At 36.7% G+C, this 13,103-nt stretch overlaps 2 protein-coding genes across 2 annotated transcripts in view; both read left to right on the top strand.

Annotated features, from left to right (window-relative positions):
- The first annotated feature begins 393 nt into the window (after positions 1-393).
- On the top strand, positions 394-4,376 carry LOC107558400 (tRNA methyltransferase 10 homolog A-like). Its single transcript, XM_016242065.1, has 5 exons — positions 394-512; positions 1,994-2,195; positions 3,748-3,910; positions 4,118-4,189; positions 4,287-4,376. The coding sequence occupies exons 2-5, from the start codon at positions 2,008-2,010 to the stop codon at positions 4,374-4,376; spliced, it is 513 nt and encodes a 170-aa protein (XP_016097551.1). The 5' UTR covers positions 394-512; positions 1,994-2,007.
- Positions 4,377-6,745: 2,369 nt separating this feature from the next.
- LOC107558436 (nectin-4-like) overlaps positions 6,746-13,103 on the top strand; it is a 22,496-nt gene continuing 16,138 nt past the window's right edge. The window contains exons 1-2 of the mRNA XM_016242100.1: positions 6,746-7,225; positions 12,375-12,587. Coding sequence (XP_016097586.1) covers positions 7,177-7,225; positions 12,375-12,587 — 262 coding nt within the window. The 5' untranslated portion in view covers positions 6,746-7,176. The remainder of the gene's footprint in view (positions 7,226-12,374; positions 12,588-13,103) is intronic.

A 13,103-nucleotide genomic window follows, 5' to 3' on the forward strand; every position in this document is an offset into this window, starting at 1 on the left:
TTATGAATTATGGTTAACGCCAACCCTGTTTTGTCATAAATAATTCTCTTTAGAATCTTAAAGGGGATATTGTTAGCATCATAAAACATTTCCCTCAGAAAATCTGTATAGCTTAACATTATACAATTCATATTTCACAGTTAAAATATTTCACCCTGGATGCTTTATTTCTCTTTGGAATAAATCTTGTTGGATAATATTTCTATATACATTAAAGTTATTGATCAGTGTGAAATAAGTGTATTTTATATATAGTATATGCGATATATGATTATTCACACCATATGGCAGATTCATAAGGCCATTATTTTTTTTCCGCCTAGAAAAACGTAAAAAGGATTACGGAGATGTAATTATTATTATTATTATTTCTACTTCCTGAATGCCCTCACTTGCCCTCACCAACATGGCGAACTGTTGACGCTCCCACGCTGAACGAGTCGCTTTTAAATGACGCCGCGTTAGCGAGCAGCGCATGAGATGAAAGCGCCACTGCAAAGAGCAGTTTAGAGGTACTTCACTCTTTCACATTTGTAATTTTGCTATTCGCAGTTGTCGTTATTATATGAGCCATTTTAAAGCGTATGTCGAAATGCTTGTTTAAAGGTCCCCTTTGTTTTTGCGTTATTTTTGATAGAAAGACTCTGAAAACAGCTGATATTTGTGAACTTATTGAAATGTAACCGTTAGTTGTCTTACGTTAACCTGGTTTACATGTTAAATAATATGAAAGTAACACCTTGCTACAACAAAACACCTGTCAGAGCTCATACTGCAGGGAAAAGTGACATTAAGGTTGTGAGCTGCTGCCTTTGGGAGAAAGCTTTTCTAGGCATCAGAATCGTGATTAAACGCGCATATAGTGACTGCAAATTGTGTCGAAAATTGATCCAACAATGTGTGTGTGTTTGTTTTGATCGGTGTGTAGCCATTCATTTGTTTGTTTGAGTGCAGATTCATTTCAGTGACTCGGATCTTTTGAATCGGTTCTCTTTAAAGATTCACTCACTGACCGGTGTCCCCATTTGCGTGTATAATAGGAAATTGAACCATTCACTTAAAGGCACAATATGTAATTTTCACCGCTAGAGGGCGCGTATTCAAAATAAACAAAGAGGCAAAGGTGTAGTTTGTTGACGCCTGAGTGTGGAATCATGGGAGTTGTGGTCTTCATCCCCACAGCCGATGCAATCCCACGGGATTCAGGCAGAAATCATGAGTTAATGATTTATTAACGTAGTAGAATGAAGCAGGGTGAGGCTGAAAGCCGTCGAAGCGAAGCGAGGCCGCTGAGCGCGACACACGGCTCGAAAGCAGCAGAGCTTTTATTATGCCACAGTCGACTGCTTCCGCTCCTTCCGGTCGTGCGTATGTGGGGTAAAGCAGCGCTGTTTTATCATACTAGATACATTTGAAAGTTCTGTTACAATGTTACTCTGTGCTGTCGTTACCGGTCTATTAAAACGCACAGCATATTAAAGCGTCGTTGGTGTTTCCATGTTTTCTACAAAACGGAAACCGAGGGGTTGTGACGTCATTAGCAGGCGACACAATGACGCTATGGACACGGTCCGTGTCACTAGTTAAAACTGATTATTTCTCTGGATTGAAACATTCTTCAAAATATTTGGGATAATGTAAGTACACAAGTCAGCAAAATATATAGCACTGTTCTAGTGGTTTTTGGATATTTTAATAAAAAAATCTTACATATTGTGCCTTTAAGAAGTTCTGCTATTACATGTTATTATCCTTTATTAAAATCTGCTTACCTACTATTATAAGGCTCCTGAAAAAAATGCGTTTTAGCATCTCCCCCTCAAATTGCATCAAAACTATTATCATCGATTTATCATCTTTTTCAAGCCCAAATCAATTATGAATTTGAATTGAATGGTCAGTCATTTTTCCTCAGTCGTGATGGAAGTATCCAAATATGTTGAATACATTTTTTTTTTTAAAGTTAACATTTGTTTCGTTGATGCTGCTCCAGGATCTTCACATTAAATGGCCACCGATATGGCCGATACACCTGCTGTGCAGGAGAGCAGCCATGAATGTGCGAACAGTGAACATGAATCTGCAAAGGATGAAAATGAGACCGTACAGACTGGAGAAACTGAAACACTGTCTAAAAGACAAAGGAAGAGACTTCTCAAGAATCAACAATGGGAAGAACAGAGAGAACTTCGCAAGTAAGCTGTGTAATTTTACTATTATTTATATAATATTATATTATTAATATTTTTAATGTGCTTATTTTTTATTTATTTATTTATTTTTTGTAATATTTCTGTATAATATCTAGTTTATATTTATTTTTATTTCAGTTTTAGCTGTAGTACTTTTATTTCAGTTAGTTACCAAGGCAACATTTCTAATGAGTTTTTCAGGCAATATTTATCTTTTGCTTTATTTTAGCGACGTTTCAATAATGAACATTTTCAATAACAATTTTTTTTATATATAGAATTTTAGTTTCGGTTTTAGATAGTATTTTATTTATTAGGAGCTTTAAAGGGGTCATGATGCGATTTTTTTTTTTTTCCTTTCTCTTTGGAGTGTTACAAGCTCTTGGTGCATAAAGAAGGTCTGTAAAGTTGCAAAGACTAAAGTCTCAAATCCAAAGAGATATTCTTTATAAAAGTTAAGAGTCAGCCACGCCTACCTAAAACGGCTCGTTCTAACACGCCCCCACATGTCTACGTCACGATGTGGGAAGATTTGCATAACTCCGCCCAAATGTTCAGGCAAAGAAAGAAGGCGTAACTTTTATTCTCGCTGTAGTATTGTTGTTGCCGCCGCCATGTCGTGAAGGAGCTGTGTGTTTTGTTGTGAAAGCGAAACTACTTTGTTTGGTCTTCCAAAAGAGGACGATATCCGCTTCGTCATGCCTGGAGATAATCCGTGCTGGTCGCTGAGGAAATGCATCAACTTCACGCTGTGGATCGCCGGATCGGCTTTCACCGTGGACGAAGCGGAGTCCAGCCCGGGGTCGTCACATGTGGTTGCCACAAGCCAGCCAGCCGCTCCTTCGTCGAATCCGCCGGCCGCACCGTTCTCAAGCCCGCCACCACTCACTCAAGCTGGCCTCCGCATTCTCAAGGCCGCGGTGTGTGCCGCTGTTTCGTTGTGAAAGCGAAACTGCTTTGTTTGGCCTTCCAAAAGAGGACACGACTAGAAATCAGTGCTTACGTTTTATTTACAACATTGTTCCAGAACAGTTTAACCCAAATATTCAGATGTGTCCAGCGCATTTTATGGAGGACTGTTTTCTGATCCTGGTAGAGTAGACTACAATGCCAGCTGTTCTGACTCACAGACTGTAAGTACGTTTTTTTATATTTAAAGAATTTGCCACTAACGATTCAAACGCAAGTTTTTTGGGCAGTGTAGAGTAGCACTTGTTGTTTGTAATTTCTCCGATCACAAATGCAGACATGGTTTTATGTTTACGCGGCGCGATGCAACACTTCCGTCTCACGCTTGAGATGTTCGGCCAATCACAACGTACTGGATAGCTGGCCAATCACAGCACACCTCGCTTTTCAGACCGATGAGCTTTGTAAAAATCGACGCGTTTCAGAAAGGCGGGACATAGAGGAGAAACAATGATGTACAGTATGTGGAAAATGTTTTTTGAACCTTAAACCGCATAAACACATTTCATTACACCAAATACACAAAATAATGTTCTTTTTAGCAACATCATATGACTCCTTTAATTGTTCCTTGTTTTATGTAAAGACAGAAGCGTAAAGAGAGAAAACAGCAGAGGAAACTGGAGAGACAAGTGCAGGCTGAAGATGGAGTGGAGTGGACTGGAAAGAAGCGTTTGTGCAGGTCAGCAGAGCCCAGCTCTCTCAGGCTGGTCATAGACTGCAGCTTTGATAACCTCATGGTGCTCAAGGTAAGATGAAGCCCAGTGCTTTTTAGTGGCCATTATAATAACATCAACTTCAGTAAAAGGCATCATTTTAATAAATGAATACATTTGTATGATGCGTAGCAGTGTTTGCAGAATCAAATGTATGACTCACTTAAACACAGAATTCCTTCTTTAAAGTTCAATCACTGAATTGAATCAGACTTACATTTTTTGTTTCATTATGTGTAGGATGTAAAGAAACTTCACAAGCAGATTCAGAGGTGCTATGCTGAGAACAGACGCACACTACATCCTGTACAGGCAAGTATTTCCTTCAAATAGATATAATAAAAATTAGATCTTTAAGATCAAATTTAAAGGTGAGTGTTTATTTAACACAGCCATTTCACATCCTCAGTTTTATCTTACAAGTCACGGCGGTCAGTTAAAGCAAGTCATGGACGAAATTAACAAAGGCTGGGTCAACGAACTCTGTAAAAGTGCCTGAGGCTTTAACTGTTTTCAGGAGGGAGAACTGGTTTACAGTTTTTGGTGCTCTCTTTCCTTTAGGCCAAGAATGCAACCAGATACGGTACGTCTGGTAGATTCATGTAGCTTTCATACACATGCTAATTATGTCACCACACTTGCAAAAATTAATTAATCCAAATACAGATATGTTTTGTAGTTTATCCAGCAGGATCTCATTGGATATTGGGAAATCTTTAACAGAAGACCACATATATTTGAATAATGCATGGATACTGGATAGTTAAAGCAAATCACAAAGTGGGCTGTGTTTTTTTTTTTTTATTCTAAAAGGTCTTTAAATATATTTTTAATCACAAGTCAAATTGTTATCTATGTTCTGAAAGACTTTGTAGAGCATTTTCATTCGTAGAATTATTTGTTCTAAATTTGAGAAGAAATGAAAATAGGATTCCTTCACAAATTTATTTTAGTATTCCGTATTGCTTTTTTTGGTTTTATCCAGGGGAAATAACAAGTCACTGGTGTCTTTTTCAGAATAAAGTTGTTTTTTCACTATATCATTATGGCAGAAAAAAAAATGTTAAAGTGAAATCGACCATTAAAGATCTCAAACGATTAAGCAATTACAGAATATTAAACCAGTAGCTAGATTGAATCATCAGATTGGGAAGAAACACCCGGATTAAAAACTGGAAAGTTGAGTTCAGCAGAGCGCGTAACAACATGTGGAGAGCTGCCTTTCCCAACAGGTGTCTGGAAGAAGTTTTCTTCTCAGAGCATTTTCACGCAATTTCAACCCGAACCTCGGAAGAATAATGGAAATACTTCGTTTTTTTTTCTCAACATGTCGTAGATCTTAAAATAATACGAAAACGCAATCAACTGGAGTACATTTTTTGTGCGCTCCCTTGAGGACTTGCGCATTGGAGATCCGTTCACTTTTCTGGATATAATACATAAACATTGTATTTATTGATGTCGATTCCTTTTTCTTATTTTTTGTACTTCAAATGAATTAATCGATATATCGCAGATGTTGATTCTGAACGCAGAGTGATTTCGTTTTTCTGCGCTGGATCTCCACCACCTGATCTTCTTCACAGCCCATGGGAGCCTCCTCTTCTCCAACATCTCCTGACCGACATCTATGATCGATTGGATTGATTGGGAATACAACTAGCTCTTGAGACGGACACACATTTGGTATATTAATAATGACCATCACATTGAGATCGCCAAACTGATAACCTGGGCTCAGCTGAAAGTCTGAACTGGTGGACGATGAAGACAGTTTCATATATTCTTGCTGCGTTGATCATCTGGAACTCAGGTGAGACATTTTACATATAATGGATACATTGCTAGTGTAATTGGAAACATTTTAAAACATGTTGCAGGATTTGGGGTTAAGAGTTTAGGAAAAGAGCTTCACAACACGTTTACGGTTGTCTAATATTACAGGAAGAACTGGTTCTGATGACAAACTGAGTGTGAATCAGTGTGACAGACAGGCGCTCCCTACTCACACACACACGCACACACACACACACACTGTGTCTTATGCGTCTTAAGGAGTGTTTTATGGGTTGATGAAGTTGTGAGAATAAAAGGCCTGATGAATTTGAGGGAGTATTCAAAGTAACTTACATTTTTTAGTGTTTTTGCCGGTGTATGAGCTATTCATAGAGATCAGAATCAGAATCAGCATTAGCTTTATTCGCCAGGTGTGCGCAAGTAGGAATTTATTGTGGGGTTTTTTTTATCAGATGCTCCTGGTACATACACACATGCATGCATGCATGCATACATACATACATACACATCTGCACAAAGTGGGCTGTGTTTTTTTTTTTTTATTCTAAAAGGTCTTTAAATATATTTTTAATCACAAGTCAAATTGTTATCTATGTTCTGAAAGACTTTGTAGAGCATTTTCATTCGTAGAATTATTTGTTCTAAATTTGAGAAGAAATGAAAATAGGATTCCTTCACAAATTTATTTTAGTATTCCGTATTGCTTTTTTTGGTTTTATCCAGGGGAAATAACAAGTCACTGGTGTCTTTTTCAGAATAAAGTTGTTTTTTCACTATATCATTATGGCAGAAAAAAAAATGTTAAAGTGAAATCGACCATTAAAGATCTCAAACGATTAAGCAATTACAGAATATTAAACCAGTAGCTAGATTGAATCATCAGATTGGGAAGAAACACCCGGATTAAAAACTGGAAAGTTGAGTTCAGCAGAGCGCGTAACAACATGTGGAGAGCTGCCTTTCCCAACAGGTGTCTGGAAGAAGTTTTCTTCTCAGAGCATTTTCACGCAATTTCAACACGAACCTCGGAAGAATAATGGAAATACTTCGTTTTTTTTTCTCAACATGTCGTAGATCTTAAAATAATACGAAAACGCAATCAACTGGAGTACATTTTTTGTGCGCTCCCTTGAGGACTTGCGCATTGGAGATCCGTTCACTTTTCTGGATATAATACATAAACATTGTATTTATTGATGTCGATTCCTTTTTCTTATTTTTTGTACTTCAAATGAATTAATCGATATATCGCAGATGTTGATTCTGAACGCAGAGTGATTTCGTTTTTCTGCGCTGGATCTCCACCACCTGATCTTCTTCACAGCCCATGGGAGCCTCCTCTTCTCCAACATCTCCTGACCGACATCTATGATCGATTGGATTGATTGGGAATACAACTAGCTCTTGAGACGGACACACATTTGGTATATTAATAATGACCATCACATTGAGATCGCCAAACTGATAACCTGGGCTCAGCTGAAAGTCTGAACTGGTGGACGATGAAGACAGTTTCATATATTCTTGCTGCGTTGATCATCTGGAACTCAGGTGAGACATTTTACATATAATGGATACATTGCTAGTGTAATTGGAAACATTTTAAAACATGTTGCAGGATTTGGGGTTAAGAGTTTAGGAAAAGAGCTTCACAACACGTTTACGGTTGTCTAATATTACAGGAAGAACTGGTTCTGATGACAAACTGAGTGTGAATCAGTGTGACAGACAGGCGCTCCCTACTCACACACACACACGCACACACACACACACACTGTGTCTTATGCGTCTTAAGGAGTGTTTTATGGGTTGATGAAGTTGTGAGAATAAAAGGCCTGATGAATTTGAGGGAGTATTCAAAGTAACTTACATTTTTTAGTGTTTTTGCCGGTGTATGAGCTATTCATAGAGATCAGAATCAGAATCAGCATTAGCTTTATTCGCCAGGTGTGCGCAAGTAGGAATTTATTGTGGGGTTTTTTTTATCAGATGCTCCTGGTACATACACACATGCATGCATGCATGCATACATACATACATACACATCTGACATGAGAACAGAAAAAAACATTTAAATAGTGAGACTTAACAAGAAATAATATGTATGAATCTGGAACAGTAGATTTATGTACAGATTTGTGCATTTGTACTCTATATAGAACTGTACACTGTAAAAAATGACCGTGAATTTAACGGTTAAAGGCTGTAAAAATGCTACAGTAAAAGCCTGTTAAATGGTTAACGGTAAATTCCCCTACTATATACGGTGAAAATCTGTATTGGACATCAATTTTACGGTAGTATACCGTTTTTGGAAGTGAAAAATACCGTATAATTTACAATGAATAACCGTAAATTGACATTCCCAGAATTCCCTGCGTTACATTTCAAATTGTATGTTTTTTGTTGAAATAACTATGTTTCTTCTTAGTTTTTTCTTATCAGTTTTGTATATTAGGGTTGTGTGTTACACCTAATGTTGTTAAATGAATGTTTATTGCATTATTTCAGTTTCATGTGTGTTACCATGATGGTGTTTGTATGAATGACACTGTGCACCTTCTATATATGTTATTATTTAAAAGCTGCTTGTGTTGGGCTTTGGTTCATCATGTGACTCTCTCATCACCACCTGCATTTGGTGGTTATCAGTGTATTACAAAGGTACAAAACAGATTTCAGTACTTCAATAGGTTGGTATATTAACATTATATCAAATTAAATTACGGTATTTAACTGTAAATTTAAGTTAAAACCGTAAAACCTAAAACGTTGCTACCGTATTTTTTACGGTAAATTTCCGGTAACCACAGCTGCCGGTTTTTTACCGTAAATTTTACAGATTTTTTTTTACAGTGTATCAATAAGAGATATCCATATGTATTTACATAATACTTGAGGAAAAGGCAATAATTAAAGATGTAGAATGAATTACGGAAACCCTTGCAAACTGGGCAATTGACTGCCGCAGCCTTATGGTCAAGGATCTGGGTTACTGACATAAAGTTCAATCTAGAGATAGAGTGACTCACTGCCCTGAACGGTGTTCTCAAAGCACTAGAGTCCCATTAATAGTTTGTGACTGATTCCTGCAACTTATTTGTTACTGCAAATAACAACAAACATAATGTATTTCTTATTCATATATGAGCCTATAATCAACTTATGCAATAGTTGTCTGAACTTTTTTATGCATTTATTTTTTATAATATATTATAATTGTGGGTTAAATTGCAAATTACAGTTTGCATTTTATTTATAGCGTTTATATAATGTTTCAATTTTATTATATCATTTTAATAAAATATAGATTAAATTTTTGTACTTAAATGTAAATTTATTAGTTCAGCTTATTGCTTTTGTTTGCACTTTGAATTTCAAAGTTTGCTTATGCATGTCTGCCTCCAAAACGTAATTAGCCCTGAGACATAACGAGTTGAGCAGCATATCTAACTCTCGTCCACAAATGCTCTTCCAGACACCTGTTCGTCTCTCACCCCTCTTCCTTTCTTTTATTTTGTTATCCATATCTATTCCCCTGTCTGCTTCGCCCCTCTGTTCTCTGTGCCAGTTCAATAGAGTGATGAAAAATGAAAGGTTCATGTTACCATCGTGCTGAAGGTAACAGATGACCCCTTTCCTTTTACTGCTGGTATATTTCATACAGGTGTATTTCTTTTAAAAGTGCTATTTAAAAAATTTTTTTAAAGTACTGCTTGAACTGCTTTAGGCTGTGTGATATATATTCATGAGATGGCCTAGAATATTTTTTTGGTCTGGCCCTTTAACTTGTGGCCACATCTTGCTATTTCGTTTGTGATGCCACAGCTAATAGCGCTACAAAGAACTTGCTGTGGTGAATTTTTCCCAACACTAAATGTAAATCAGAGCTATACATTGTAAAAAAAAAAAAATAATAATAATGCAATAGCGTAACAAGTAGTTTATTAGTTCTACGAAGTTTTAAGTTGCACGACTAATTTGGTGATGTTGTTTTAGTTGTTAAAGGTTCTGTCGCCTCTGGCTTGCTTAGTTGGGGACACTTCATTTCCAGCGTTATCGTTGACATAATTGCAAAGATATTATTTAAACTGAACTGAGCTGGATGTTGACATCACTGAATTCAATGATGAACTGTCTTTAACTGAAAAATGAGTGTTTACTATTGTCATTTTGCATTATTGACACTATTTTCCTAATTAATGCTGTTCAGTTGCTTTGTCACAATCTGTATTGTTAAAAGCGCTATATAAATAAAGGTGACTTGACTTGACTTAAAGGTTAAATTTGCTGACACTCAGGCCACCCAAGATGTTGATGAGTTTGTTTCTTCATTGGAACAGATTTAGCTTTACATCACTTGCTCACCAGTGAATCCTCTGCAGTGAATGGGTGCCATCAGAATGAGAGTCCGAACAACTGATAAAAAAAATCACAATAATCCACACGACTCCAATCCACGAAATGACGTCCCGTGACGTGAAAAGCAGCATGTTTCTGAGAAACAAATCCATCATTAAACAGTCACTTCTGGTCAAAATTAAGTTCATAATCCATTATAATACTTTCTCCAGTGAAAAAGTCCATTCACTGTTGTCCTCCCACATCAAAATCCGCCAGTAAATTTGTTTAGAACTGTTTCAGAATCTTTTTGCTTGTAAACAGTTCTTGATCTGTTTGGACTCTCATTCTGATGGCACCCATTCACTGCAGAGGATCCACTGGTGAGAGAGTGATGTAATGCTACATTTCTTCAAATCTGTTCCCATGAAGAAACAAACTCATCTACATCTTGGATTGCCAGTGGTTGAGTAAATTGTCAGCAAATGTTCATTTTTGGGTGAACTATTCTTTTAATAATACTGCCTATAATAAAACTGCAAAGGAAACTGAACTAATATTGAATAAATAATTACATATATATATATATATACAATGCCTTGCGAAAGTATTCATAACCACTCATTTTTTTACATTTTGTTATGTTGCTGCCTTATGTTAAACTGCTTTAAATTCCTTTTTTCCCACATCAATCTACTCTCCATACACCATATTGACAAATCAAAAACAGAACTGTCACAACTTCGTAGATTTATAAAAAATATATATATATATTTAGCTGAAGAACCTTTACAGTCTCAAGTCTTTTTTGTTTGATGCGACAAGCTTTGCTCATCAGCATTTGTCAATTATCTGCCATCCTTCTCCTCATCTCTTCACCTCTCAAGCTCTGTCAGGCATTGGGGGCAGATGCACATTTTCAGGTTTCTACAGAAATATTTGATTGGGTTCAATCCCAAGCTGTGGCTGGGCCACTCAAGGACATTCACAGAGTTGTCTATAAGCCACTCTTGCTGTGTGCTTAGGGACATTGTCCTGTTGGAAGGTGACCCTTCTGCCCAGTCTGAGGTTCTGAATGCTCTGAACTAGGTTTTCATTAAGGCTAACTCAATATTTTGGTGCATTGAATTTATCTTCTACTCTGACAAGTCTCTCGGTCCCTGCCACTGAAAAACAGCCCCACAGCATCAGGCTGCTACCAGAACACTTTACTATTGGGATGGTACTCTGCAGGTGATGAACAGTGCCATGGTTTCATTCGAACACGATGCTTGGAATTGAGGTTCATCAGACCAAAGAATCTTGTTTCTCAGAGACTGGGGGTCCTTTAGGTGCTTTTTTGTAAATTCCAAATGTGTTTTCATGTGTCTTCATTGAGGAGAGGATTGAGTCTGGCCACACCAGCATAAAGCACAGATTAGTGGAGTGTTGCAGAAACTGTAGGCTTCTCCTATCTCCACATATGGTCATGGAGCTCAACTAGAATGACCATCAGCTTCTTGTTCACCACTATAACCAAAGCCCTTCTCCATCAGTTGCTCAGTTTGGCCAGGAGGCCAGCTCTAGGAAGAGTCCTGGTTGTTTCAAACTTCTTCCATTAAGGGTAACAGAGACTACATGCTTCTGTGACCTTTTAATGAAGCAGAATTAGTTTTCTGAACTCTTCCACAGATGTGTTGCTTGACACAAACCTGTTTCTAAGTTCTACAGGCAGTTCTTTTGCCTCAGTGCTTGATTTTTGCTCTAATATGCATTATCAGTTATTCTTTTATTAAGACGTGTATGCCTTTCCAAATCATACCCATTCAATTGAATTTGCCACAGGTTAACTTCACTTGAAGTGTAGTAACATCTACAAGCAATTTGAATGCTCCTGAGCTAAATTTCAACTGTCCCAGATAAGGGTATGAATACTTATGCAATGAATCATTTTAGTTTTTATAATTTCTAGTTTTTGTTTTACAATTATGGTGTATGGAGTGTAGACTGATGGGGAAAAAAAAGTAATTTAAAGCAGTTTAACATAACGCAGCAACATAACAAAACGTGAAAAAAATGAAGGGGTATGAATACTTTCGCAAGGCACTGTAATATTATGAATAATATAAAATATTACGAATAAAATACACATAGTGTAACTACCAATTTATCAATCATTCCACTGTTTATGGTTGCCACATTAATATAGAATTCAAAAGATGTGCTTTCTGATTTTACAAACAACTTCCAGAACAGCTCATCCAATAGAATTTATTTCTTTTATCATATTGCTGTTGCCACCATATTAAAAACGCATCTCGAGTGACTTATTACTTTATTTGATTAAAACCATTTTCTCTCTCTTTGCTCTCTCTTTCAGCAGCCTGTGTAAGTGGAGAACAAGAACAATTTCAAGAACCCTCTGAGTCCCCCTGGGCTCTGCAGTCTGTGGCAGAGGAGGAAACGCGTTTACCCTGTCGATTCAATGTATCCAACAGTGAGATTAAGGTGGTGCAGGTGATGTGGATTCGAGAAAGATCAAATGGAGGTGTAGAGCAGATTATCACTGCTCATTTCAGTGAAGGCCAGACAGGTAAAACAAAACTTAATTTGTTACATATTTTTCAGAACGTTATTGTTCTTTCATTTTACTAATATAACATTCAATTGTACAGTACTAGTATAGTTACACTACCAGATTCAAGGAAGAGCCAAAAATCTGATTAAACCCTGCAGAATAACATATTTGAAATGACTCAGAGTTCCCTATAAAGGATATTGTTTGAAGTCCACAATGTAAAAAAATATGGTATATGATTTAGTTTGAAACAGTTCTGCATTGTTATCGCCATGGGTATAATGATGCATCAATGTGTACATTGGTTAATGTATGTATTTCAAAATATGACTGTAAAAGCTTTAAAATACCTCTCTGTGAACAGGGGTCCAAGTAATATACACTGTAAAAAAAGATTTTTTTGACTTCAAAATTTCATGTTTAATTTAAAGTGTTACTTTCCATTTCTTTGTAATTATTTTAAAGTTTAATCACTATTTCTGAGTAAGAACTGTTTCAAACTAAATCATATACCATATTTTTTTACATTGT

Source organism: Sinocyclocheilus grahami, unplaced genomic scaffold, assembly GCF_001515645.1.
Source record: "Sinocyclocheilus grahami isolate Dianchi unplaced genomic scaffold, SAMN03320097.WGS_v1.1 scaffold645.1, whole genome shotgun sequence".
In the NCBI taxonomy this organism is placed as follows: Eukaryota; Metazoa; Chordata; class Actinopteri; order Cypriniformes; family Cyprinidae; genus Sinocyclocheilus; species Sinocyclocheilus grahami.